At 53.2% G+C, this 27,742-nt stretch overlaps 1 protein-coding gene across 1 annotated transcript; it reads left to right on the forward strand.

Moving 5' to 3' along the window:
• The first annotated feature begins 1,566 nt into the window (after positions 1-1,566).
• On the forward strand, positions 1,567-27,291 carry RAB5C (RAB5C, member RAS oncogene family). Its single transcript, XM_004599106.2, has 6 exons — positions 1,567-1,607; positions 20,236-20,493; positions 22,776-22,927; positions 23,507-23,629; positions 25,430-25,523; positions 26,967-27,291. The coding sequence occupies exons 2-6, from the start codon at positions 20,328-20,330 to the stop codon at positions 27,080-27,082; spliced, it is 651 nt and encodes a 216-aa protein (XP_004599163.1). The 5' UTR covers positions 1,567-1,607; positions 20,236-20,327; the 3' UTR covers positions 27,083-27,291.
• The last annotated feature ends 451 nt before the right edge of the window (positions 27,292-27,742 follow it).

The following is a 27,742-nucleotide window of genomic DNA, read 5'->3' on the forward strand; positions in this document are numbered from 1 at the left end:
TCTCTAGAAGGGCAGAGGCGCCAAGCAATCCACCTGACACCACATTCACGCCACCAGGGGCCTCAGGGAGGAGGAAGCGATCTTAATGAGTCCCCACAGGCCTGTTAGGTGCCTTCCTCCAAGCTCACAGTCACAGACACAGAAACACACGGGTATGTGGGAGGGACCAAGTCCTGGCTACCTGGCTTTCGCTTCTCTGCTGACTGTTGCCAGGAGGGAGGGGGCACTATGGGTATCACAAGAAAGAGGAACCAGGGCCCAGCATTGTGGTAGAGCATGCTGAGCTGCCGCTGGCAGCACTGCCATCCCATGTGAGTACTGGTTTGAGTCCTGGCTGTTCCAGTTCCCATCCAGCTCCCTGTGAAATGTGCCTAGGAAAGCAGTGGAAGATGAGCCAAGAGCTTAGATCCCCTGCATCCACACAGGAGACCTGGATGAAGATCCTGGCTCCTATCTGGTCCAGCCTTGGCCATTGTGGCCATTTGGGAAGCAGCAGATGGAAGATCTCTCTCTCTCTCTCTCTCTCTCTCTCTATATATATATATATATATTAAAAAACCTGATTCTTAAATAAATGAATATTTAAAAAAAGAAAAGTAAAGGAGGCACCCTAACCCCCAGGTAGAATGGGACGGAGGCAAATTTTTGTGACAGGCTGTCCCAGATAGGCAGAATCTCCAGCTTAGTCTCTGGGTAGGACTGGTGAGAGCCCGTGTCACAGGCACCATGGCCACAGCTGCCACCTGGGTAAGCTTTGAGCCCAAAGGAGCTTTGAGCAGTGTCCCTGGAGAGTGAGATAAAGAATGCAGGTGGGAGGGGGAAGGGAAGAGGAGGAGTAGTGGCTCTGAACCTGAGGGAGGAGAAACAGAAATGTCTCCATGTACCTGAGCGTGGGGGATTCCAGCCTACAGTTGCGGATGGAGAGATCCAGCTCTGCATTTATTTCCAGTTGGGAGTGGGCGGAGGCCGAGGCCGAGGTGGTCCTGGGTGTTTAGGGGCCACACCAAGGCAGGGGGATTATAGAGTGCCCCCGTTCTAGCTCACCTAATGTCCCATCATGGAATGACCACGGGCTTCTCCTAGGACACGGGGCTGACGCACGCGGCCTTCCGTACATGTTCATTCACACCACGTTTGTCCCCCTTCCCAGTGCTACACACAACGCCATCTGCCTGCTGCCAATGGTCCGCCACCCGCCTTCCCTCGGGACTTCTGGAACCCCAGCCAGGCCGGCCCCGCCTGGCCCGAGTCGGCTCCACCCTTAAGGCGCCAGTCCCAAGCAGGAGCCGGCTCCTCCCAGCGCTGAGAACTACAAGTCCCGTCGTGCCTCGCGCGCTCTCGCCCTCCTCTCCCATTCCCCCCCTATGGACACCGCGTGTGAGTCGGCCAAAAGTGCCTCCCATTGGTTTTTTCGCCCTGTCAATCACCTGGGCGTGGAGGGGCGGGGCGGAGGTAGAGATCCGGATCCGGAGCTACTGAAAGGCGGAAGTGGAGGCCGGAGCCTGGGACACCGCCGGGGGGGGGGGGGAGAGGAGCGAAGCCTGTCCGAGCCGCGGCCCCGAGTAAAGCCGCCGGCCCCGAGTAACGCCGCCGGCCCCGGAGCCGCCGTGAGTATGCCGGTCCCGGGACCCCGTGTCTTGCACGCCCAGTTGCTTCTGTGGGGTAACCTTTCGTCCCGCCTAACCCCTGCTTAGGGGGATCCTGACCTCTCCCCCGACCCGTAGCCCCTTCTTAGGGTGTCGGGCCAGGGGAGTTCCCTGCTATGCTGGACTTACCTGCCCTTTGTGAACCTCGGAGAAAACCCCCGAGGCTCTCTTCTGGCCTGTCCAGTCCGCGTGTGGGAAAGAGGGAACCCCAAGTTCCGCTCCTCCTGCTCCCTGGATCGGACGGTCATTGGCAGGTGGGAAGGGAGACTTCCCCCCACCCCCGACCCTGTTCTTGTGGAGGCAGCGGGGAGGGCAGGCTGTCGCCCCTGTCCTCTCCTCCCCGTCCCGCCGAAGCAGTTGTCTGCTGCAGCCCTGGAAAAAAATTGTCCCAATTGCCTTTTTGTTGGGGAGGGAGGGAATGCCCAGGAAGGCGATTCCACACGCGTGGAAAGTAGGTTTGCTCCCACCACTCCTGACCACCTCGGGCTGTCCGCGGAGTTGGGGAGTGTGGCTCACTTTTGGGGACCCAGCCCTCCCAGCCCTGGCCTTCTCGGGAGGCTGTACTCTCAAGTTAGTCTCCCTTCCTGCCTCTGAAGAATTTAGCTGAGCTTTGCTCAATCCCAGCTGCAGATCACAGATCAGGGTGGACCTACACCTTCATTATCTTCTCTTTCCCCTGCGCCTCCTCCTTTGCTCCAGGCCCAGCCCTGTCCTTCCAAAGCATGGGAGTGAGTGTTCTCCCAGCTGCCCCAGAGGCGAGGCCACGGCCAGGCATGAGTGGAGCGGTTTGGGTGGGAACCGTGGCCCATGGATACACGCACATCTGCATGTGTGTGCAACAGGTCCATGCCACACCATGGGCTGTGGTTGGTCTTCTGGGCTTGGACTGATGAATGATCCCGGTGATAACCCTGGGTTCTTAGTGTGCTGGTTTCTGGAGCCTGAGGAATTCCCAGGCCTGCCAGAAAGGGCTGGTCCCTCCCTCCACCAGCCATCCTGCTGGACCTTCCTACCCTGTTGTTTCTGTGTGATGTGGCCAAAGTACAGGCCAGAGGCTGTGCCTTCATGAGAAGTAGCTTGACCGTGGCCATGGCTGGCCCTTACTGTCTGTGGTGGAGTCGGGCTGTGCTTGGCGCTCCCTGCACTCCTGTGCCACCCTGCCCGTCTTGGCTGACCTTGGTTGCTCCCGCCCACAGGTGTTTGAGGTTCTTTTGGCTTTGAGATCTTCTCTGCTGGCGTCTGGTTCGTTCAGTCTGCTGAGCTCAAGCTTGGATGTGCTTGTTTCACTTGTTCATTGGACAGCAAAGGAAAACTTTCTTATTGGGCTCACCAGCTGGATGGCAAGCGCTCCCTCCATTGTGGGCTTGGCAGAGACTTTGACTACCAGCCTGGTCTCCATGACTGGGCTTCCCAGGACCTGGGGGGAGTTCCTCAGGAGACCTCTGAGGGCTCCTCCCCGGCATCTAAAAGCCGGCTCTTCCAGCTCCAACCTGGAACCGGGCTGTGAAGCTCCCATCGCAGAAGGGCGAGAAAGGCTCTGGAGCCCCAGATGACCATGTCACTCCAGGCAGAAGTGGGAGCCTGCTTGGCCTGGGAGGAGGAGGAGGAGGACTCTGTGTGGTGTAGAAGCCCCTCATCTATGACACTTTTCTTTCCTCCCCTTGATGGCTTTCCCAGTAAGCTGGCTGGCCTTTCTGTTTGATACTAGAGAGGTGTGGTAACTACTAATTCCTAGAGGTTAGGGTAAAGTTGCAAACTTGATTCCGCACACAGGGCTGCCAAGTATTAGGAATATAGTGAGATCTGTGTTCCCTGTGTGAAGAGGTACTGAAAGATGTCGGGGAGATTAGCAGGAGCCAAGACATGGGTTCTGGGCTCATATGTGATGTCATCTTTCCTAATAATGGGCCCTTGAATGAATGAACAGGTAGGGTAAGCCAGGAAGGACACAAGTGCAGGCACTGAACCTTCTTGCCTTTGGCATCGCTGGCTCTGCTTGGCTTCCAATTGCTTCCCCATCTTTACTTTGGCCTGCTGTACTCGTTCTTGGCCTGTGGGGATCTTGACAGGAGTCAGTGCTGTTCAGGACCCAAATGTTGACTATGGCTAACGTCTGGCTGCTGATGGTGTCCTGGGAACCTGGAAGTGGTGATGGTTAGAAAATGAAAGGGAAAGTGAGTGGGCTCAGTGGTGCTGTGGGATGGGGATGAGGGAGAAGGGACCCAGCAGACGGGGGTCCTGATTCCCCTTAGGTGCCACCTACACTTACAGGTGGGAAGAAGGGCTGTCTGCTGGGTCCCCTCTCGCTGGCACTTACGTGGAAGCAAGAACAAGATCATGACTTTAAATTCAGCCTTACCAAGTACGCACTTCTTAGAAAGAGGCTTCTTCCCATAACCTCACCCAGCGCTCAGTGTGTCAGTGTGTGTGTCTATGTGTACCTGTGTGTCAGTGTGTGTGTCTATGTGTACCTGTGTGGCAGTGTGTGTATGTCTATGTGTACCTGTGTGGCAGTGTGTGTGTCTATGTGTACCTGTGTGTCAGTGTGTGTGTCTATGTGTACCTGTGTGTCAGTGTGTGTATGTCTATGTACCTGTGTGTCAGTGTGTGTGTCTGTGTGTTAGTGTGGCAGTGTATGTCTTTGTGTACCTGTGTGTCAGTGTGTGTGTGTCTTTGTGTACCTGTGTGTCAGTGTGTGTGTGTCTATGTGTACCTGTGTGTCAGTGTGTGTATGTGTGTGTGTACCTGTGTGTCAGTGTGTGTCTGTGTGTCAGTGTGTGTCTGTGTGTTAGTGTGTCTGTGTACCTGTGTGTCTGTGTACCTGTGTGTCAGTGTGTGTGTATATGTCTGTGTGTTAGTGTGGCAGTGTGTGTCTATGTGTACCTGTGTGTCAGTGTGTGTATGTCTGTGTGTACCTGTGTGTCAGTGTGTGTGTGTGTGTCTGTGTGTTAGTGTGTCTCTGTGTTAGTGTGTCTGTGTGTTACTGTCTGTGTCATTCTGTCAGTGTGTGTCTGTGTGTGTCAGTGTGTGTCTGTGTCTGTGTTGGGGGCGTGGTCACTGGAGCTTTGCAGGACCTGAGTTGTCAGCTGGACTCCCCTCACCTTCCAGGTTGTGTAACCTTGGACCTGCTTAGCTCCCCAAGCCGCTGCTTTCAGTGAATGAGGAATACTTAGTATCTTGCATAAGGAAACAAAGGGTCAAGGACCTGCCCCTGGCCAGGCTCAGGATAGATTGTTACCAACTAGCAGTCGCCTCAGGTGGCTGTAGTGTCTGATACCCTGCTGGACGTTTCCCATACTGTCTTGCATCACAGACCCTGGACAGAATTGGTGTGGCATTCCCGTTTTACAGAAAGGCATGCCAAGGCCGAGGCTGCTTCCCCTGCAGGGATTCTCCTGCCTCCGTGGGGCCGTGTGCTGAGGATACCCAGAGCCACACACTGTTGAAACAAGGCATCTTTGCCTCTTCCAGGCCCTCTGACACTCAGTCAGCATCATTTCCAGAGGCTAGCAGTCCTGCCCTAGTGTGGATTGGAATGCACAGTTTGGGTGAATTTAAGCTAAAATGGGAAACTTGAAGATCATGTTTTGGTTGTAGCTGGTGGCTTTGGTTTGGGTTCCCGGATTCCTGGAGTTTTGTGTTTGCTTTCACGGACCTGAGTCAGGACCGCTTCTCCTGGGCTTATTTGAGAGGCATCACTTCAGGTAGAGCTCGGCAGAGAGGGCATCCCCATGTGTGCTGAGTGCTTGTGGGAAGCTTGGCAGAGGAGAGTTGGAGTATTTTTTTTTAAGATTAATTTATTTATATTGGAAAATCAGATTTACAGAGACAAGGAGAGACAGAAAGATTTTCCATTCGCAGATTCACTCCCCAAGTGGCTGCAGTTAGAGCCGAGCCGATCCAAAGCTGGGAGCCAGGAGCTTCCTCTGTGTTGCCCACCTGGGTTGCAGGGCCCCAAGGTTTCGGGCTGTCCTTGACTGCTTTCCCAGGTTACAACCAGGGAGCTGGAAGGGAAGTAGAGCAGCCCAGATACGAACCTGCGCCCATGTGGGATCCCAGTGCCTGCTAGGTGAGGACTTGAGCCACTAGGCTACTGTGCTGGGCCTTGGACCTGCTTTGCTCCCCAAGAGTTAGAATATTTTTAAGGAGCCCTCAGCATTAATAATCTGGCATAATAAAAGTTTTCAAAGGAAATAGCCCCATCTCCTTTGTCGCATCAAAGGTCCAGTAATACAAATATTAGTAAAGCTTGGTTTAGTTTTTATTATCATTGTTACTTAAAGGTTTATTTATTTATTTATTTGAAAGAGTTAGAGAGAGGGAAAGGGATGGGAAGGGAGGGAAGGAAGAAGGAGGAGGGAAGAGAGAGAGAGAGAAAGTGAAAAAGAGAGAGAAAGGTCTTTCATCCACCTGTTTTCTTCCCAGATGACCACAACAGCCAGTGAGCGCTGGGCCAGACAAGATCCAGGAACCCAGGTGCTTTACCCAGGTCTCCCACATGAGGTCAGAGACCCAAACACTTGGGCTGTCCTTCACTGCTTTTCCCAGGCCACTGCAGGGAGCTGGATGGGAAGTGGAATGGCTAGAGCCCATGTAATATGGCAGTGCTGCAGACAGTGGCTTAACCTACTGCTGGCCCCTAGTTTTTATTATTATTATTATTATTAAAGGTTTATTATTTATTTATGTATTTTTTACTTGAAAGGCAGAGTGAGAGGAAGAGCCAGAGAGATCTTCCATCCTCTGGTTCACTGTGCAGGTACTCACAAAACTTTTTGGCCAGGCTAAAACCAGCAGCCGGAAACTCCATCTGGGGCTCCCACACGGGTAGCAGTGGCCCAGGCTCTTATGATATCCTCCACTGCTTCCCCAGGCACAGTATCAGGGGGCTGAGCTAGAACTTCAGCCAGTGCTCTGTTACAGGGTGTCCGCCTCACAAGTGCAAGTGAACCCACCCCTACAAGTTGCTTCCACATCTTCTTACTTCCTCTCTTTCCTTAAGCCATTCTCACTTTATGTACTTGGAGATTTGTGTATTTATTCACAAGACAGAGTGACAGGGAGAGAGAGAGAGTTCAGTCCCCACATGTCTGCAGCAGCCAGGGCAGGCCAGGCAAGGGCGGGAAGCAGGACCTGCACCCAGCTCTCACACAGGTAGGAGCATCTCCTCCTTCCCCGGTGGGTTGGCAGAAGCTGGACCCGGACGGCCACTCTGGCAAGGGATGCTGTGTCCCGGTGTTCACTCTGTCTGGCCCTTTATTTAATTTTTGATGATTTGCGAGGCAGAGACCACAGACAATGAGAGTGAGCTCTCATTGACTGGTTTGCTCCCCAAAATACCTGTAATGGCCCAGGTTGGGCCAAGCCAGGCCAGAGCCGGGAGCCAGGAACTCACTTTGGGTCTCCCACTTGGATTGTGGGAGCACAGCTACATGGGCTGACACTACTGCCTCCCAGGGTTTGCAGTAGCAGGAAATTGGAGGCAGGAGCTGGAACTGAGTACCAAACCCAAGTGCTGCAGTATGTGATGGAGACTGCCCAATGCCTTAAACATACACCTGCCCCAGGCTAGCTTTACTTATCATGTGCCAGACTCTCTCCTGAGCCCTTGGCATAGTCTTTCAGTAATCCTGATAACTCAGGGAGGTCGGTTTTGTGTCTCTTTCCCATGTTATAGTGGGAGACTGTGGGAAAAGTGGCAGGATAGAGATTAGAATTGAAAGTCTTGGGGGCCAGCATTGTGGTATAATGGGTGAAGCTGCTGCTGACCTCCCATACGAGCATTGATTTATGTCCCAGATGCTCCACGTCCCTTGCAGCTCTCCCTGCTAATGTGCCTGGGAAAGTAGTGGGAGGTGGCTCACATTCTTGGGCCCCTGGCACCCACATGGGAGATCCAGATGAAGCCTTGAGCTCCTGGCTTTGGTTTGTCCCCATTCTGGCTGTTGTGGCCATTTGAAGAGTGAACCAGTGGATAGAAGACCCCTTTCTCTCTCTAACTCTGCCTTTCAAATAAATAAATCTTTCAAAAAGAAAAAAACAAGGACTTGACTGGGCAGATGTCACTCAACCTATCCTTGCTGCGTTTCAGGACTAGACCTGAGTGTTCTCTTTGTGGGAAGGCTCTTGTCCACCTGTTCCCCTGGCCACTGTGTCTCCCTGCTGCTCTGTCCAAGCCCAGCCTGAGTGTTACTTCCTCCGCGATGCTTCTCCTTGTCCCGAAAAGGTTGAGGGCCCCTTTTGGTGAAACTTCCCAGTGTTCTGACATTGTGAGGCCCGTAGAGGGTCGTCGTGTCCTGTTTTCTCTGTGTTCTGTGTTCAGGACCTAGGCCTGGTACTCATGGTTCTCAGCATCGTGGCCTCCCTGAGGTTGTTAAAGGAAAGAGCAGACACCTGCCCATTTCCTTCTTTTTGTCTTTCTTTTTTTTAAGATTTATTTTATCTTTATTGGAAAGTCAGATATACAGAGAGGAGCAGAGACAGAGAAGAAGATCTTCCATGTGCTGATTCACTCTCCAAGTCACTGCAATGGCCAGAGCTGCGCCGATCCAAAGCCAGGAGCCAGGAACTTCTTCCTGGGCTCTCACGAGGGTGCAGGGTTCCACGGCTTTGGGCCATTCTCCACTGCCTGCCCAGGCCATGAGCAGGGAGCTGGATGGGAAGCAGGGCCGCTGGGATTAGAACCAGTGCCCTTATGGGATCCTGGCACATGTAAGGTGAGGACTTTGGCCACTAGGGTACCAGTTATTCCATCCAGGTCTGCCATGGCAGTGGCAGGAACTCAAGTACTGGAGTCATCCTCTTCTGCCTCCCATGCACATCAGCAGGAAGCGGAAGCAGAGCTTGGAGTAGCCAGGACTGTGCTCAACATTTTAGCAGGGGGCCGGCGTGGGGGCATAGCCAGTTAACCCACCACCTGTGATCCCAGCATCCTTTATGGGTAATAGTTTATATCTTGGCTGTTCCACGTCTGATCCAACTCCAAATCCTGATTGGATTCCTGCACCTACTTGGGAGCTCTGGAAGAAGCTCCAGACTTCCTGGCTTTGGCCTGGCACAGTACTGGATGAAAAATTTCTCCCTCTGTGTCTCCTTCTCTCTCTGTCTCTGCCTTTCAAACACACCAGATCTCTTTTTAAAAATGAAAAGATTTTGGCCATTTTTTTTCTTTTTGAAAAGTCAACAGTCTTAAAATTTTTTTTTGTTTGTTTCTAGTATGGGATGTAAGCATCCAAGGCATCAGCTTCATTTGTAGCTCTCTGATTTATTTTATTTCTGATACACTTGTGCTTTTGTGACAGCTTTAGAGGCATGCTGCCGTTAGCACAGAGAGCTTGAATCCCACCCCTGCTCCTCAGTGACTGGCTGGTGGCTGCAGGAAGCCCCTGTGCTGTGTCTGGATTCTCTCTTGGGTTTTGCCCCAGTGACCTTTTTGTCTTAGGGACCCCGTTTGGATTGAGTTGTCACACATCTTAAGGCTTCCTCTTGGCTGACAATGTCTCGCACACGTGGCCTCAGTGTCAGCAGAGCCCAGATAGAATGTGCCTCAACTGGGCTTTGTCTGCTGTTTTACTCCTGAGTGGACTGGGGTTGGGAGGATTGGGAGAGAGACAGCAGAGGGGATGTGCTATTTTTGTTACTGTCCATGTGAGTTAGCATGCTTGGTGTCAACCCCGAGGCCTAGAACCGAGTGATGGCCGTCAGCTCGCTTTGTGGGAAAAAAGCGTTTTCACTGTCTGGAAGGATGTCTCTGTGCAGCCCACATGGGACCAGTGAGGAGTGATGTGCCCCTCCTGAGTGATATGCCGAATCTCCACATGACTTGTTCAGTTCTTCTGTACAAGGCATTTGTCCTCCCCCATTTGTTTATTCAGTTATTGATTCCAGTGTGGACTCATGAGTGTTTATTTAGGGCTGTGGTTTACAGTCTGATGCACGGTTCCGCTCCAGTCCTTGGCCCCCCTTCCCACTCCCTCTGAGCAGCTCCTTGGGAGGCTTTGCTGGTTTTGTGTTTTGCACACTTCCTTACTGGCTGGTGCTGCGAGATGCTGCAGGCCCACCTCCGTCTAGCATCAGCTGTCTCCTTGTCAGTAGGTTGCTGCGGGGTTATGTGGATGGGGTTAGTCAGGGTCACTGGGGCCTCCCGAGGTGGGTATAGTGGAGGTGCTCCCTGTGGGGATCAGCTCTGGGCAGGGAGTTGATCCCCGCAGCCGACTCTGCTTCTCAGCTCATCCATTCATACTTTGTAGCCCTGCTGAAACTGCAGGCGACACAACAAGTGGTCAGTTTTGGGATTTTCTTGGGTGTTTACTAACCAGGTGGAAAATGTGGTCGGTGCTAAGTTCTCCAGCCAAACCTTCCTGGATTCTATGTATGAAATCCTGCATAGTCAGGCCAGCATCTTTTGGTGCCTTTCAAAACTGATGCTGCATGGCAGGAGAGCTTGGGCAGGTTGTGGCTGTAGGCAGCAGGCCCTGGGAGGCTGTCACCTGGGCTCGGATCCTGACTCATTGATCAACTCAAAACCCTGTGGCACTTGCACCCCTTGTGCAGCTGGGAAATGTGAGCGCTGCTGGAAGCACTAGCTCTGGGTCTTCACAAGCCTCCCGCCTTCTGTTCATAGCTCCGCATGTGTCACTTTTCAGGTGGCCCTGTCAGAAGTGCCCCAAGCTTGGGTGAAGGCGAGGGAGGCTTCCCTCACCCTGCCACTCTCCTGTTCATCGGGTTGCTTTCTGAGCTGCTCAGACGGCTGTGGTGATTAATGACGCCACTTTCCAAACCTCTAGCATTTTAAGACTGGCTTTTAAAAGGAACTCTGGTTTCTTTGTCGACTGCCCAATTGCTGTCTCCTCCCCCTGCCTGCTACTGAACAACTTCTTCCTTTTCCTGAAAGAGGCTTTGAGAGATGGAAGGAGCTTTAAGATACTCTGTGTGTGTGTCTTTTTTAAGGGGCTATGCTTTGCCTAGATGAGAGCTTTCACCTGATGCTGACCTCTTGAGTGGTGGGGGCCTCTTCTCTGTCCTTAAGGCTTTGGGAGCCAGTCTCCAGGGGAGTCAAGGGTGGGGTGATTAGAGGACACCTGCCCTCCTTCTGTGAAACTGGTGAGAGACACCCTAGAGGGGCTGGGCAGCCAGAGGTTGGTGTGGGAGATAAAGGAAACTGTGGATGGTGTCTGCACATAGGTATTGAGGGGTTTGCGTTCTTCACAGAGAATTCTAGGTCCCCCCTGAACATTTGCTCAGTGCTCTATGAGCCAAGCTCTTGGCTAAGACTTGGGTGTGATGTCTTCCCAGCAGTCCCAGGAGGTAGGTGGTAACAGTCTTCATTTTGCATGTAAGGTCGTGGGTTCAGTGATAACAGTGTGAGGCCACCCTGGTCAGTGATGGCTCCACATTTGAACTGAAGTCTGTCTGGAGCACTGTGCTGTTGAGCAGCAGGGTGTGATTCTGGTAGGCAGCCGTTCTGTCTGGTCCATGAGTGTACATTTTAGCCTTCAGCTGCCCCCATTCTTTTGCTGTCCCTGTGTCACATACTCAGCTCGCTGTAGTATGTAAGCACTTTGTGTCCGGTTTTATATTCTGGGCTGTTAAAGCAGAGGAGGCTGATATTCTAGGCTTTAGGAACTTTGTCATGTGACCTTTTTCATCTGCACCAGGACTGACTTCCTCTGTCTTGCTCATGCTCAACCTTTGCTACCTGCAATAGTCTAATGAGAATGTGAGGCCTTGGAGGCAGCAGTGTGCTCATTCCTTGGGCTTGTTGTGACCTGCTCATCTCTTGGTGTCTTCCCCTGGCACTGTTGTGTATTTTTTTTTAATTGTTATTTTTTTAAGATTTATTTATTTTTATTACAAAGTCAGATATACAGAGAGGAGAGACAGAGAGAAAGAGCTTCCGTCCGATGATTCACTCCCCAAGTGAGCGCAACAGGCCGGTGCTGTGCCGATCTGAAGCCGGGAACCAGGAACCTCTTCCGAGTCTCCCACACGGGTGCAGGGTCCCAAGGCATTGGACCGTCCTCCACTGCTTTCCCAGGCCACAAGCAGGGAGCTGGATGGGAAGTGGAGCTGCCGGGATTAGAACCGGCACCCATATGCGATCCCGGGGCATTCAAGGCAAGGACTTTAGCCGTTAGGCCATGGTGCCGGGCCCCAACACTGTTGTGTATTTTGTCCAGCAGTAATGAAGAAGGACAAATCTGTTCAAAAAGTGCTCAGTGGGCTCAGCGCAGTAGTCTAGTGTCTAAGTCCTCACCTTGAGCATGCCGGGATCCCATATGGGAGCTGGTTAGTGTCCAGGTGCCCCACTTCCCATCCAGCTTCCTGCTTGTGGCCTGGGCAGGCAGTGGAGAATGGCCCAAAGCCTTGGGACCCTGCACCCACATGGGAAACCTGGAGGATGTTCCTGACTCCTGGCTTCAGATGGGCTTAGTTCTGTCCGTTGTGGCTACTTGTGGAGTGAACTAGTGAAAGGAAGATCTTTCTTCATCTCTCCTCCTCTCTACATCTGCCTTTCCAATAAGTAAATAAATAAATCTTTAAAATAATCACTAAAAAAAGGGGCATTTCGGTGGCCAGACTTGATGGCAGCCGCCATCCTGTGCATCTCACAGTGGAAACTTGGACCTTGTTCTTGTTGGGCAAGCACTGAGCACAATGTGTGGTGTCTCAGCAAGAGAAATTTGGTTTGCTGGTGTCCAGTACCTGAATCTTTTCAAACCCCGTGCACCTCTGTGATGGGGCCGCTGCTCTTTGTTCAGGAACCATTGGCAAAGCAAAGAGGGCAGGGATGGAAACTGGCTTCCTTTTGTTGTTTGGGTTTTTACTTTTGTCCGAATGCAAAGGGGGTGTAAACAGTGTTAGTTGGTAAAATGAATAGCTGTTGGCTCTGCCTTCCCAGCAGAGGTGCGTGGAGTCCTAGGCCTGGGGCAGCAGCACACATGACAGTTGTCCTGGCCTGGTACCCCTGCTCCCCACAGAGGGGCCCTTGCCCTAGACCAAGGAGAAGATGAGCTGTGCGTTGAATAAGGTTCCAGTTAGTAAAGTCCTGAGTAAAAGGTCGCTGTGTGAGCAGAACACATACAGCGTAGGCATGAGGTTTGTGGAGCGGCTCCCAGTCCATCCTGGCTGGCACCCACATGACACCTACTGTCCCAGGAAGGCAACAGGTGCTGGGCAGGTCAGGGAGGTCCCTTTGTCTTGCCTTCCTGGCTCTCGATCTTCTCAGTGTCACCCGGCACATCAAGGGCTGGCCGGGTAGTCACATACCCCGTGCCCTGTGGCTGGACACATGTGCATATTTGGGCCATGGAATATACCAGGTTTCAAGTTGAGCTTACACTTGGGACAGAGCCTCTGCCTCAGGCTACTTCAGAGGGAACCAGTCTCCCAGGGATGGTAGTGTTAGGACCTAGCCCCTGACTGCCTGTGAGAATCTGCAGGGAGGACACACCTGGCCTAAGACAGCTATAGACAGTCTTGTGTGTGGGCCTGTGTCACCTCCCTACCACCCCATCTTCGGGTTTCTGTGTGAGCCAACAGAACTGGTGACGGCAAACCCTGTAGCTGCCCATGGGCGAATGGGGCCCTTCTGTGGACTGAGCAGGTGAACTCTCCTGGCCCAGCTGTACTAGCAGACAGACCCATGGGGCCATCCTCCCTGTAGGCGCAGGAAGGGGTGGAGCCAGCCCGTAGGTTCCCATCTTCTCCTGACAGTGCTGACTTTGCTTCTCTCCCGGCTTCTTCAGGGAACCCGCCTGTTGGCAAAAGCTGAGAAAGCAGCTTAGAGAACAGGGAAGGAGTTCTGGGGGTTCTGCTGGGACAATGCCCTCAGAAGCTGGTTGTCTGTCCAGAGTGACCCAGCAGGTCTTCCGCACAAGGCAGAGGGTCCCTGGGGGATTCAACTGGCTGCTGCCAAGGCTGCAGGTGCCGCCTAGGTGCTGTGTGGGGCAGGACCATCTGGGAGGGTAATCCAAGGTCTGTGTCAGGTGCGCTGTCACATCGGCCTCTGCTGCAGACATTGGTGAAGTTTTGGACCCTGTCGGGGGCCTCTGGGTGGTGCAGAAATCTAGGCAGTCAACTCAACCTCAGGAATTATGTCATTCAAAGGGAAGTCCATCGGCAGTCACCTTCCTTAAGGGAGTTGGGTGAGCTGGAAGAGCCTGCAAGGCCTGTCCTGGGGAGAGGGGACCCCCCCCCCCGCTCACCCTGAGTGCCCACTGGCATCATTTCCTTCCCCTTCCCCTGATGCTGCCTTCCCTAAGCCTCCCATCCACTGGGGTGATGGGTGAAGGGCCCAAACATCCACGACTCCACCTGGGCTGTCAGGCTGCTGACTCCCGGCGTCCAGGCTCCTCTAGTAGGGTCTCCGGTAGGACGTGGGCCTGGCCGGATGGGAGGATGCTCCTCTTTTCCCAGCCCTGCCCGGTTGCAGGTGTTCTGTGGGCTGGTGGGGAGGATGAGCCATGACACCACTGTCGCCTGTTTCTCCCGTTGGAACGACTTCTCTGCTTAGGATCGTGAGACTTCACACAGTGTTGAAGTTCTGCTTGCAGGAAAGTCCCGGAAGTCCATCCTGAGTGTGCAGCAGTCACCATTTTTATGTGGACGCCGCTGTCTTGCTCCTTTTTTGTGTTTAACCTTTGTTCTCTTTGTTCTCATTTCTTAAAAATATTTACTTTTATTGCAAAGTCAGATTGCAGAGAGGAGGAGAGACAGAGAAGATGATCTTCTGTCTGTAGATTTACTCCCCAAACGGCCACAACAGCCAGAGCTGAGGCAATCCGAAGCCAGGAGCCCAGAGCCTCCCCCAGGTCTCCCACATGGGTGCAGGGTCCAATGCTTTGGGCAGTCCTTGACTGCACTCCCAGGCCACAAGCAGGGATCTGGATGGGAAGTGGGGCTGCCGGGATTAGAACCGGAGCCCATATGGGATCCTGGTGCATGCTCAAGGCAAAAATTTCAGCTGCCAGGCTACCACGCCGGGACCCTGACATCATCTTTTTGATTGTCTTTAGTATTATTCTGAATTGATGTTCAGAATTTTTGTACTAATGAGGCAGGACATATACACAGGGGAGCTGGATGGTTTCATAGCATTTCTAGACTTTAATTTTTATTGTTGCTTACAATCATCTATCACAGCAGCGTTTTTTAACTTCTTATTGATACATAATTTATATAACATTTACAAATCCCAGTTGTGCACCCTGATGGGTTTTTGTGTAATCTATGTATCTACCACCCAAATCATGGTATAGAATTTATCCAACAATACATCTTTCAGTCAGTAGCAACTAGTTAGCCCCTGGCTAAAAGCTGGATTTTGTGAAAGCACAGGGGGAAGGTTGCAGTCCCTGTTATACAAGTAGCTAGAGTGATGCTGTCAGTATTCTTGGGTTTTCCTTTCAGTCTGAGACATGGAAGCCTTGTCTGAGTTCAGGGTCCTGAGCTTGAACTCTGCCACCCACTCCCATTGGCCATGTGACCCCATGCAGGTCTCCTCACCTCAGCTTCTTCACCTTCTCTGTGGTTGGCGTGAGCAGGATTTTTTTTTTTTAATACATAGATTTACTCTTTTTATGAATTTACTCTTTTTTTTAAAGATTTATTTATTTTTATTGCAAAGCCAGATATAAGACAGAGAGGAGGAGAAACAAAGAGGAAGATCTTCCATCCTAGGATTCACTCCCCATGTGACCTCATTGGCCGGAGCTTTGCCGATCTGAGCCAGGAGCCAGGAGCCTCTTCCGGGTCTCCCATGCAGGTGCAGGGTCCCAAAGGCTTTGGGCTGTCCTCAACTACTTTCCCAGGCCACAAGCAGGGAGCGGAATGGAATGCGGGGCTGCCGGGATTAGAGCCAGCACGCATATGGGATCTCAGAGCTTACAAGGTGAGGACTTTAGCCGCTAAGCTACCGCACTAGGATTTTTTTTAAACATTTATTTTTATTGTAAAGGCAGATATACAGAGAGGAGAGACAAAGGAAGATCTTTCACTTGTTCACTCCCCATTGGCCAAAGGCCAGAGCTGAGCCCATCTGAAGCCAGAAGTCGGGAGTTTCTTCTGGGTCTCCCATGCAGGTACAGGGCCCCAAGGCTTTGGGCCATCCTCCACTGCTTTCCCAGGCCATGAGCAGGGAGCTGAAAGGGAAGTGGAGCAGCCAGGACATGAACCAGCCACCCATATGAGATCTTGGTGCTTTGCAAAGGGAGAATTAGCCAGTTGAGCCATTGTGTCGTTGTGAGATCAAGATTTTGGCTAAAGACCCCTTTAAGCTCTGACAGCCAACCAGTCAAGTCTGACTACTACCTGTCAGACCCTCAGCCTTCAGCTTGACACTGGGCCCTCAGCTCTGGCTAGTTTCATGTAACCTTCCCTGCAGCCCTGTGCAATTAGTATTAGATAATACCACTATAGATAAGGGACTGAAGCTGATAATAATCTCCCATGTGACTCAGCCAAGGTCACACGACCAGCAAACAGTGGAGCTAGGCTTTAGCCAGCCTCCAGGGCCCAGTGCACTGGACATCCCGGGGAAAGTTGTGCGGGTATCTTGTGTGGCTTGGGTTGGTTGCCCCAGATTCTTTTTCTGGTCTGTCCCCGACTGGGAGCCTGGGCAGTCCTGCTGTGAGGCTCACCTCTGCTCTGGGTGCAGGTGTTACTGGTTTTCCCTTTGGAGAAAGAGCTGTGTTCTGGAGCCGTGCGTCAGTCATCTTCTGAGCTAATGTGAGGTTTCCAGAACCTTGGCTCCAGGCAGCCTTTGAACCTCATTACTTCTCCTGTGTTTCTCTTTAAGCCACAAGTCCCTTTTCCTGTTGCCTTCACTAGCTGCCTCTTGTGTGGTAAGCCTTCAGGAATGCTTTTTACCAGAGTGGAGTGTGGCTGTAGAGTCACTGGCCAGAACCCCCTCCAGGGAGCTAGGGCGGGGTCCCTTGGCTCCCCGAGGGAGGGAGTCCCCACCCAGCCTTCAGTCCACAGACTGGTTTTCCTAATCAGCACACTGTCCAGGCAGTGCCAGGATTCCGAGCTAGAGGAAGTCGCTAAAAGCAAACAGGAAGCCCGAGAGACACTCATCAGCTGGAATGGCTCACCCTTTACCAGGAAGGGCAAAAAGTGTGTAGGGGTGACTTCATGGACTCAAGGAGAGCCAGGTGAGCGCTGCTCAGGGAGCTTGAAGGAGAAGAAGGTGCTCGGCGGCCTTTGGAGTCTGGAAAAGTCTTCTGTAGCAGGTGCTGCCCGCCACCTGCAGACTTCCCCTCCCCCACCCCCGCCCTGTCCACTGCACCAGCCCGTGCCTTTCTGTCTCTGAGCTCCCTCCCTTTCCCCCTTCCTTCCTGTATCAACCATCAGGTTCCTACTTTGATGGGCTGCTTGTAGTCACTTGGAGAACTTGTTTTTAAAATATGGAGTCTGAGACTCCCCCTGTGGAGGTTCCCAGGGTTATTTTTTCCCAATACCCCGAGGAAAACAGTTTGCAAGCCACTGACCTGCTGCAGCGTCCAGAGCACAGGAAGCCCCAGAGTGAGGAGTAATTGGCCTTACTTTTTCTTTCTCTTTCCTTCCCTACCCCAGGCAGCTCTAGAACTGCCTGTGCTCAGGGCTGGGGTGTTTGGAACCTTGAATGCCTTCTGCCCTTGGTGCACACTGTGGGAAAAGGTGCAGCAAATGTGGAGGACTTTGTGTTCCCTCCCCCCCCCCCCGTGCTGTGGGCGGTGTGGGGTGGCAGGTGACGCCTGTCTCCTTGTCCTCTGGACAAGCCAGGGTTCTGGTTTGCAGGGTGGGGAGTGGGTGATGATAAGGCATCTCTTGGGTGGGTCTGAAGTCCTACCCCTGCCATTATTCTGGTATCTCACAGGCTACTTTTTAACTTAGGCTCTTAAACAGGATTTGATTGTTGACTCAAAACTGACTTTTATCTTAACACTGGTGGTTTGTAAACCCCCATCCTGGACTGCATGGTGGGTAATTTTGACTACTGGCTCAGGAGGAAAGATTCCTGTCCCTGATGGTTGGACAGCTCAGTGCGAAAATCCACCTGTGCTTCCTGCCAGGGGATGCACTTTATTTCCCAGTCTCAGAAGGAGGGGACGGCAGCTGCTGGGGTCCCTGAGTCTGGCCTTCACCTGCTGTAGACAGCACTATGTGCCTCAGCACACTCTGAGGACAAAATTGGCTTCTTCTGCACTTTAGTGATCACATGATCTTTAAATGGGCCAGGAAAACCATGAGGCACCCAACTGTAAAAAGTGCTGTGTGTGCCTGCCCAGGTGTCTGTGGAGGGCAGGGCCGCTCAGCAGGCAGGACACGTCACCAGCCAGTCTAGGCTGGGTAGAGCCTGTCTCAGTTCACCAGGGGAGGCCAGTGTTGACCAGCAGTCTTAGGAAAGATATAATAATAAATAATGACATCAGTACCATGGCATGCTGTTTATTCAGCAGTTACCTGTGCCAGGCACGTGCGGGCACTGTCTTGCACCTAGCATGCCCCACCTGAGTGCTGAGACCAATAAGGTGGATTCTCTGAAGTTTCCTGGAAGTGACAGGAGAGGGTTCTTTGGCGCCTAAAGCCAGTGCCTGTGCTAGGCTCTATGCCAGCTGCTGTTGCCCTGGCCATGCTGTGGTGGTTCCTGCAGACACTGGGTCCTGCTCCGGAGCAACATGGCCCTCCAGGAGCCGGCTGTGGGGGGGACTGATGTGCAGACAAGGTTGAGAGCAGCTGTGTAGGATGTGTTTGTCCCCTTGCAGGTTTGGAGAGTCGCTGGTTGGTAGGGAGGGGCTTTAGGTGGACTGTCTATATTCCCCCACTTGTTTGTACTGGCTGCTCTGCAGCTGCTCTGGCTTTCCGAAATCAGGGACTTGGTTTTCTGTTCCTCTCTCCCTGCTCCTTCACATCTTATCCTTCAGTGTCCCAGCCAAGAGTCTGTGTTTCGGGAGTCCGTTGTGATTTTCTCCCCTCTGCTGCTGTCGCCCTGCCTGGCCCCAGGGGTGGGAGAGGAGGGAGCAGGGCTGGGGACTGTAGTATCACTGTGACTGTTACCAGGTCCAGAGGATGGCATGATCACCGGTGGGCTTGAACAAATGGGCAACTCAGGTTACTATCCAGACTGTCACCAAATGCTGGGGGGCCTTGAGCAAGGCATTGAATGCCTGAGTGTCCAGTTGATCTGCGAAGCGGGAGGTTTTAAAATCAAGGGAAGTGACAGTTGCTCAGCAGCACGCTAAATGCTAGCTGTCTTCAAAGTTGTCTTATTGCAGCAGGGTTGAGCTACTGTGTGCGGAAGGCACCCAGGCGAGAACGGGCACACCTTGCCTCCTGTGGGCGGGGAAGGGAGAGAGCGTCTTAGATCGGACAGCGATGAAATGTCATTTCTGGTCACCGAGAGCTCTCCCTCCCCTGCTTCCTTCCTTGAGCTTTTGGGGAAGAGGGCGCCCTCATGGCAAACCCCCCTTCCTTTGGTGCTGTCCAGAAAGGAAATGGCTGTCCCTGGTGAGTGAATCAGTCTTCCTGAAGTTCACTTTTTAAACAAGCTGCTCGGAGAATTTGGATGTGGCAAGCGATTTGAGGTTGAATTAGCAAGCCCTTTGCCGTCAGCTTCTTTATGCGCGTAGGCTGCTGGCTTCTCACGGACAGCCTCTGTCCATTCACTGCCCTGCTCCTTGGCCTTGACTTATCTGAGGGGCCGAGAGAGACAGCAAGATGTCTCACCCACTAGTTAACTTCTCAGATGCCTGCCAGGGCCAGGGAGTGGAAACTGGGCTCCAAGAACTGTCTCTGCTGTCCCCAGCACTTCCCAGGCACTCTGACCCAGGACACGGGCATCCCAGCTTAGGCTAACCACTCGCCCCTTCGCCTGGTTCTGTTTTGGCGTCACCCCCTTCCTATGTCAGTGTAGGCTAGAAGTGAAGTGTGTGTGTGTGAAAAGGAAAGCTGGCAGTCATTAACAGCTGCTAGCCAGGCTCTGGCTGTGCTATGGGTATGTGTGTACGTGCTTTGTTAATGTGTGTGATTCCATAGACCTCCACGAGAAGAGCGGCTCAGGGTGAGAGTGAGACATGGCTTTGATTGCCATGCACATGACCCCACCTCACAGAAACACGGTGGAGCGGCCATCCTGGTGTGGCAGGTGGAAAACACCGCCCCTGCTGCTGGCCATCCCTGGCCAGGCCTTGGTTCCGAGGGCTGCAGCCTTATCTGATCAGCTCTGATGGCACTCCCTGGCCCCTGAGTTGGCACGGAGGCAGGCTCTTTCCTGGCTACCAGACTACAAGGTCATTGTGACCTAAATCCTGCTGTCTTCCTGGGTAGTTTTTGTTTGTTTGCTCGCTTTTAGGTAGTCCAAAGAACCCATTGCCTTACCCCACCCACTGCTACCCCTGCAGACTGTGTGTGTTCTGTGTAGGTGAATGCACAAGCTAAGAGCCAGAGGGGGAGACCCCTTTGCTGTGTACTGCTCCATGGCTGTGGAGTGCAGGGTAGTGAGGCGCAAGGTGGGAGAGTAGTGAGCCAAGTCTCTAGGGAAAGGCCTGGCGCCCCAGGGAGACCCGGTGCAAGTGTCGGAATTGACCTAGGATTCCTGTCTCCCTCACAGTTGGAGGCCCCCCTCCCCAACAAGTGCCTCTTTGTACCACACCGGCCTCCACCCCGCCCCGCATTCACTGGTCCCACCACACGCAACAGGCCATGGCGGGTCGGGGAGGCGCAGCGCGACCCAATGGACCAGCCGCGGGAAACAAGATCTGTCAGTTTAAGCTGGTCCTGCTGGGGGAGTCTGCAGTGGGCAAGTCCAGCCTTGTCCTGCGCTTCGTCAAGGGGCAATTTCATGAGTACCAAGAGAGCACAATTGGAGGTGAGTGGGCATATGGGAACTAGGGGCCCTCAGGGCAAAACCTGGGCCTTGGGGGGGGGGTGTCTCCCAGAGGGCATCATGACAACACTTTTCCCTGGACAGGGTGCTAGGCCAGAATCAGACACAGGCCGCCTGTGCTGCCTCTGCCCACATTACCTGCCGGGCATCAGGAGAGACAGACTGTGCTTCCCCTGGGGCGCATCTTGCTGTCTTGAGCACACCGCGTGCCTGGCTGGGGAGGGGTGTGGGGAATCACAGCTGGACTGTGGCTTGTGTGTATGAAGCTGACTTGCACCCGTTCTGGAGTTCCAAGTGTGTCCTTGACCCCGCCATGGTCAGCATTTAGGATGTGAGTAAAGATCTCAGTCTCCTCTTCCTCAGCTGCCAGCACAGACCTCGCCAGGCCAGGACCCACGTTGTCATTGAGTCATCCTTTCTCGACCCTCTTGGTTGGCAGGAGCTGTGCAGGCAGCTGGAAATGAAATGGGCCATGTCAGCACTCTCCCTACTGGAGAGGGGAAATGAGTGGCGCCCAGGCCTTTGGCGCTGGGGGAGGGCAGCCCCAGAAAGTGGCTCTCTCCCTGCTGGGCCCGTCTGTCCTAGCCAGGGGCTCTGGGTGTGAAGCATCCACATGCATGGGCAGCGAACCACAGGTGGCCACACAGGAACGGGTCTGTGCAGAGGTGGGGGGTGGGAGGACAGCACTGTTTGGGAAGGCAGCCACCGGCCTGCCTCTACGTGGCTGTGGGACAGCGTGTGCCTCCCAGGCGGCAGAGCTGAGCGCCTGAGTGTCCTGAAGAAACCAAAGGACTGCGAGGCCCCTGGGCTGGGACGCCCTCTCTGAGTGGAGAACAAGACTGAGGGGCAGCTTTCCCTGGGTCCTCCGTGTCTGCCTGCATGCACCTGCCCTGCCTCAGGTGGGCCTGTGAAGGCTGTGCAGGAACCACTCACAGACACATGCGGGAACCACCAGAAGTTCATTGACAGTGGAATTAAATGTGAGTTTATCTTGTGTGTTTTTTTCATAATAGGTAGAAAATGTATATTATGAAAAGCATGTATAAGTTTCAGTATTTTTGGGACAAAAATAAACTCACCCTTTTTTTTTTTTCTAAAAATGTGCTTATTTTTGTTGGAAGCAGAGTCACCGAAAGAGGAGAGACATAAGAAGATCTTCCTGTCCATTGGGTCACAACCCGGATAGCTGGAACAGCTGGAGCTGAGCTGATCCAACGCCAGGAGGCAGGGGCTTCTTCCAGGTCTCCCACACAGGTGCAGGGTCCCAAGGTCTTGGGCCGTCCTCGACTGCTTTCCCAGGCCACAGGCAGGGAGCTGGATGGGAAGTGGAGCAGGACCTTGCACGATGGCTCAGTGGCTAAATCCTACTTTTGCATGTGTCAGCAACCCATATGGGCACTAGTTCATGTCCTGGCTACTCCACTTCCTATCTAGCTCCCTGCTTATGGTCTTGTGGGAAAGCAGTAGAGGATGGTCCAAAGCCTTGAGGCCCTGGACCCACGTGGGAAAGCTGGAAGAAGCTCTTGACTTTAGATCAGCTCAGCTCCAGCCATTGTAACCACTGGGGAATGAACCAGTGGATGGAAGATCTTTCTCTCTCTTCATAAATCTGATCTAGCTTCCCAATAAAAATAAATAAATATTGAAGAAAGCAAAAAAAAAAAAAAAAGTGGGACAGCCAGTACTTAAACTTGTGCCAGTATGGGATTCCAGCCTCCACAGGTGGAAGCGTAGCACGCTATGCCACTAAACTATGCGCCAGCCCTACTCTCACACTTTTAATCTATTTTTTTTCCATGAGCTTTTTGGTTTGAAAAGTAGAGACAAAAATCTGTTCTGATTTACACCCTGAGTACCCACAACAGCAGGGCATGGACCGGGCAGGAGCAAAGTGCTAAAAACCCAACCCAGGCCTCCCATGTGGTGACAGGGACCCAACTGCTTGAGCCGTCTCTTCCTGCCTCCCAGGGTGCACATCAGCAGAGGGCTGGGATCAAGAGCTGAGAGGGAGGCTGGATGCCAAGCCAGCTGCTCCTGTATGGGAGGGTTGTTGGCATCCCGAGTGGTCTCCGCGCTAAGGCCAGAGGCCAGCCCCTCCAGGAACTGCCTGCAGTGCCCTTGGCTCTACCCCCTGAGCCTGCGGGTGGGGCTTTCCCCTGCCTAGTGCCCAGTATCCAATGCCCGGGCAGAGCCCAGAGCAGCAGTACAGACCCAGGGTGGTTTCCAACCTGTCCTCACCTGGTGACACACCTTCTTCCCTCCAGCGGCCTTTCTCACACAGACCGTCTGCTTGGACGACACGACAGTGAAGTTCGAGATCTGGGACACAGCTGGCCAGGAGCGGTATCACAGCCTCGCCCCCATGTACTACCGGGGGGCCCAGGCTGCCATTGTGGTATATGACATCACCAACACAGTAAGCACCTTCTCCCCTCACCCTTCCTCCTCCTCCTCCTCTCAGAGCCCAGAAAAGGACACCAGAGTCCCCGTTTCGGGGACCATCCCTAGGTGGGATGTGGGATGTGGGCACGCATTCTCTGATGTTGTTTGGGGCCATTTCTGCAGCATGCTATTTTTTTAAAAAGATTTATTATTATTGGAAAGCTGGATATACAGAGAGGAGGAGAGACAGAGAGAAAGATCTTCCATCCGATGTTTCACTCCCCAAGTGAGCTGCAATGGGCCAGTGCGCACCGATCCAAAGCCAGGAGCCAGGAACCTCTTCCGGGTCTCCCACGCGGGCGCAGGGTCCCAAAGCTTTGGGCCGTCCTCAACTGCTTTCCCAGGCCACAAGCAGGGAGCTAGATGGCAAGTGGAGCTGCCGGGATTAGAACCGGCGTCCATATGGGATCCCGGCGCGTTCAAGGTGAGAACTTTTAGCCGCTAGGCCACGCCGCCGGGCCCCGCAGCATGCTGTTTTTATATAGCCCCATTTTGAATACCTGGGCTGGGCTCACTGGGCTCTCCTCCTGACTTTCTGGCCATGTCTCCTCAGGACACATTTGCACGGGCCAAGAACTGGGTGAAAGAGTTACAGAGGCAGGCCAGCCCCAATATCGTCATTGCACTCGCAGGCAACAAGGCAGACCTGGCCAGCAAGAGAGCCGTGGAGTTCCAGGTAAGGAGGCCCCCATCCCCACCTCCGGCTGTGGGTCCTGCAGAGGGGCCTCTGGGAGGCCACGGGAGGAGGCAGCAGGGAGCTTTCCTGCACTGAACATGACACCAGCATGGGCCTAAGAGGGACTGTCTGTCGCGCATCTCTCCCTTCAGGAGCTTTGCATGTGAGTGTGTGTATTTTTGAGACAGTGAGTGCAAGCATTGTTAGGTGCAGTTATTTGATTTTTAATTAGAGACTTACTGAAAAAGGAGTATTTTTTTTTAAAGGATGGTTTGTTTACTTGAAAGAGTTACAGAGAGATTGTAATATTAAATTAACTGGCTGTCTCCCCAAATGCCCGTAACAGCCGGGGCCGGGCAAGGTGAAAGCCGGAGGTCTAGAACTCTGTTAGGGTCTCCCACTTGGATACTGGGGACCAACTCCTTGGGCCATCATCTTCAGCCTTCCAGGTGCACTAGCAGGGACTGGCAGGAATCCAATAACTGGGACTTAAGCAGCCCTCCAGCACAGGATGCTGGCCTCACACACAGCAGTTTAACCCAGCGCACTATGACACCCTCTGGAGTGTACTTTCCTTTTCTTTTTAATACTTATTCCCATCAGTAAGGCAGATTTCCAGAAAGAAGGAGAAACAGAAAGATCTTCTGTCCCCAAGTGGCTGGTGCTGAGCCAGTCTAAAGCCAGGAGCTTCTTCCAGGTCTTCCACATAGGTACAAGGTCCCAAGGCATTAGGCCATCCTCTGTTGCTTTCCCAGGCCATAAGCAGGAGCCTGGATGGGAAGTGGAGCCTCTGGGACATGAGCCAGCACCCATATGGGATACCGATGCTGCAGGTCGGAGGATTGGCCAGTTGAGCTATTGCATCAGCCCCAGGGGTACATTTTTCATATAATATATGCACATAGTAAAATCTCAGTGGTGCAGAGAAGAGGACACTGAAGTTTGCTCCAGTCCCAGAAGATCAGTCATCTTCCTTACTGTGACGCAGTTTCCTGTCTTTCCGGAAGCATGTGTTCTGAGTGACTCTCTTTACACTGACGAGCGTGTGCTGTGCACTTGTATTGTCATTTTTTTTTTTTTTTTTTTTGCCCATCCCTAATTGAAGGGCTTCTGGGTGATTTGTAGCAGCAGAAGACCAGAGATGGTGCCGTAGTCACTCAGGTGTCCTCCTGTGCCTATGCTCAGATGGGCTGCTGTATTTGCAGGATCACTTTCTAGGAGTAGTTCTTAACCTAGTGATTAAAAAAAAAAAAAGGTTTATTTGTGGCAAAGTGGGAAGGAATAGAGAGAAAGCTTCTATCCACTGGTTCAATCCCCAGCTGGCTGTAGTGGCCAAAGCCAGGAGCTAGGGGCTCCATCTGGGTTTCCCTGGGGGAGGGAAGTGGGGAGGAGATGTGTGCTCTGTCCATCTTGCTCTGGTTTTCTCAGGCTAGGGCTGGGCAGAGAACTGGATCAGAAACGGAGCAGCTAGGACACCAGATGGTGCCCTCACAGGCAGAGGCGTTCCCCCACTGCTCTACCCCAGTGCCAGCCCCAGCCTGGTGATATTGAAGAGCGAAAGAGCAGAATGAACCTAGGGAAGCCCTAGTAAGACATGCCAGTGTTTGTGAGCAGAGAGGTGCCTGGAGGTGGTGCGGGTGTCTTGGGATCCTGGACAGGGTGTTGTAGGCCTGGCAACCTCAGTTCAACCAGCCTCTAGTGGGCTTAAGGCACTGGGCACCAAGGAGATTGTTTTCCAAAGCCCAGCCCCTGCCAGCTGCAAACATTTTCCTCTCCCTTTCTCATCTCCATCCAAATCAGGACGCACAAGCCTATGCAGACGATAACAGTTTGCTGTTCATGGAGACCTCAGCAAAAACTGCAATCAACGTGAATGAAATTTTCATGGCAATAGGTGAGTGGCCCTCCTGCCTCCGCTTGCCACTGCACCACCGCAGGCACATAGTTGTGGGCTGGGGTAGGCTGGGGCTCCCATGGCATTTTTTGTTTAAAGAGTTGTTTGTTTTTGCAAAGTCATATATAGAGAGAGGAGGAGAGACAGAGAAATATCTTTCGTCTGATGATTCACTCCCTAAACGACTGCAATGGCCAGTGCTGCGCCGGTCTGAGCCAGGAGCCAGGAGCTCTTCCAGGTCTCCCACGCAGGTGCAGGGTCCCAAGGCTTTGGGCCATCCTCGACTGCTTTCCCAGGCCACAAGCAGGGAGCTGGATGGGAAATGGGACTGCCGGGATTAGAACCAGTACTTATATGGGATCCAGGCACATTCAAGGCAAGGACTTTATTTTTTTTTAAAGATTTATTTTATTTTTGTTAAAAAGTCAGGTATACAGAGAGGAGGAGAGACAGAGAGAAAGATCTTCCGATGATTCACTCCCCAAGTGACTGCAATAGCCAGTGCTGTGCTGATCCAAAGCCAGGAGCCAGGAACTTCCTCCAGGTCTCCCACATGGGTGCAGGATCCCAAAGCATTGGGCCGTCATCAACTGCTTTTTTCAGGCCACAAGCAGGGAGCTGGATGGGAAGTGGAGCTGCCGGGATTAGAACTGGCGCCCATGTGGGATCCCGGGGCGTTCAAGGCGAGGACTTTAGCCGCTAGGCCACGCTGCCGGGCCTGGGCCTGGTCCTGGTCCCATGGCATTTTTTCACACTGTGATAAAGATGCTTTCTCCTTCATCTGGCTCACAGAAGTGGAGAGTTTGTCCCAGCAGTGCCTGAACCTGGGCCACAGTCTGAATGTGTCCCTCGCTGACCCTCAGCATGCCCACTGCAGAGCCTGTCATCCTGTGCCCTGCCCACGGAATGTGGGCATCATCCTGCTGGGTTCATTCCTGGCCCACCCATGTGTTGTTAGCTCTGAGGTCTTGGACAAGTTACACATTTTATTTTACTTATTTGAAAGAGATCACCCATCCATTGTCTGACTCCCCAAATGCCCACAATCGTCAAGCCTGGACAGGGCCAAAGCCAAGAGCCCAGAACTTCATCCATGTCTCTTACGTGGATGGCAGGGACCCAAGTGCTGGATCCAACACATCTGTTGCTTCCCAAGGTACAGGCTTTTAGGAAGCTGAGGTCAGGGGTGGAGCTGGGACTTGAACTAAAACTGTCCAGTACTGGGCTCAGGCATTCCAGGTGCTGACTAAACCAATACTAGTCCAGACCCCCACTTCTGGATTATTTTACCTGTTTCCCAGAATTCCAAGAATGTACCTTGCACACCGAAGCCCTCAGGGTCTCACCTCAGACAGGTGGTGAAGGCTGCGTTGGGTTACAGCAGGACTGGGGGCGGGGACTGCAAGACTCCACACAGGCATCTTCCCTTCCTTCCGCGAACAGCCAAGAAGCTTCCCAAGAACGAGCCCCAGAATGCAGCTGCTGCTCCAGGACGGAACCGGGGTGTGGACCTCCAGGAGAACAACCCAGCCAGCCGGAGCCAGTGCTGCAGCAACTGAGCCCTCTGCCTGCCCACTGCCCCCGCCTCCTCCGCCTGGATGACCCGACTGGAATCCACTCTAACCAATCGCACTTAACGCTTCAGGCCGCCGCTGGGGGCAGGGAGAGGCTCCACCATGATTTCTCCATGTAACTTTGATCATAGGCCGGAGTGAGGTCTTCCACCTGCACCTTTCTGTACAAATACTAATTCAATTTTAAGTCTTAAGTCACTTTTTTAATATATATGATCTGCTCTTCCCACTTCCTCCCCTCTCTGCTGGTCTCCCACTTGTCCTTTGCTGGGAGTAGTCATGTGCTCCCGGACCCCGCCCTTGTCCAAGGGCACAGGGACCAGGAGTTGGAGTGGTTTCCCTTCTTTTCCCTCCCGCCCAGCAGCCAACTCCACAGGAGCATCCACGCCCTCCCCTCGTGTGGAGCCTTCTCCCTTGGCTGGAGGCAGTGGGGCAGGCCTCGGGACAGGGGACGGAATGGCAGCTCCTCCCTGCGCAGTGGCTGGCCTCAGGCCCCTGGCGCTCCACTGGGGGAGACCCCTCAGCATTACCACAGCATTACCGTGACAGTCACGAGTCCATTGCCCATGACCCCTCCACCCTCGGTCACCCCAACCTCTGGCTCTGAGCCCGGTTCCGACCAAATCACGATGATGAGTATTTGGG

This window comes from Ochotona princeps, chromosome 17, assembly GCF_030435755.1.
Source record: "Ochotona princeps isolate mOchPri1 chromosome 17, mOchPri1.hap1, whole genome shotgun sequence".
In the NCBI taxonomy this organism is placed as follows: domain Eukaryota; kingdom Metazoa; phylum Chordata; class Mammalia; order Lagomorpha; family Ochotonidae; genus Ochotona; species Ochotona princeps.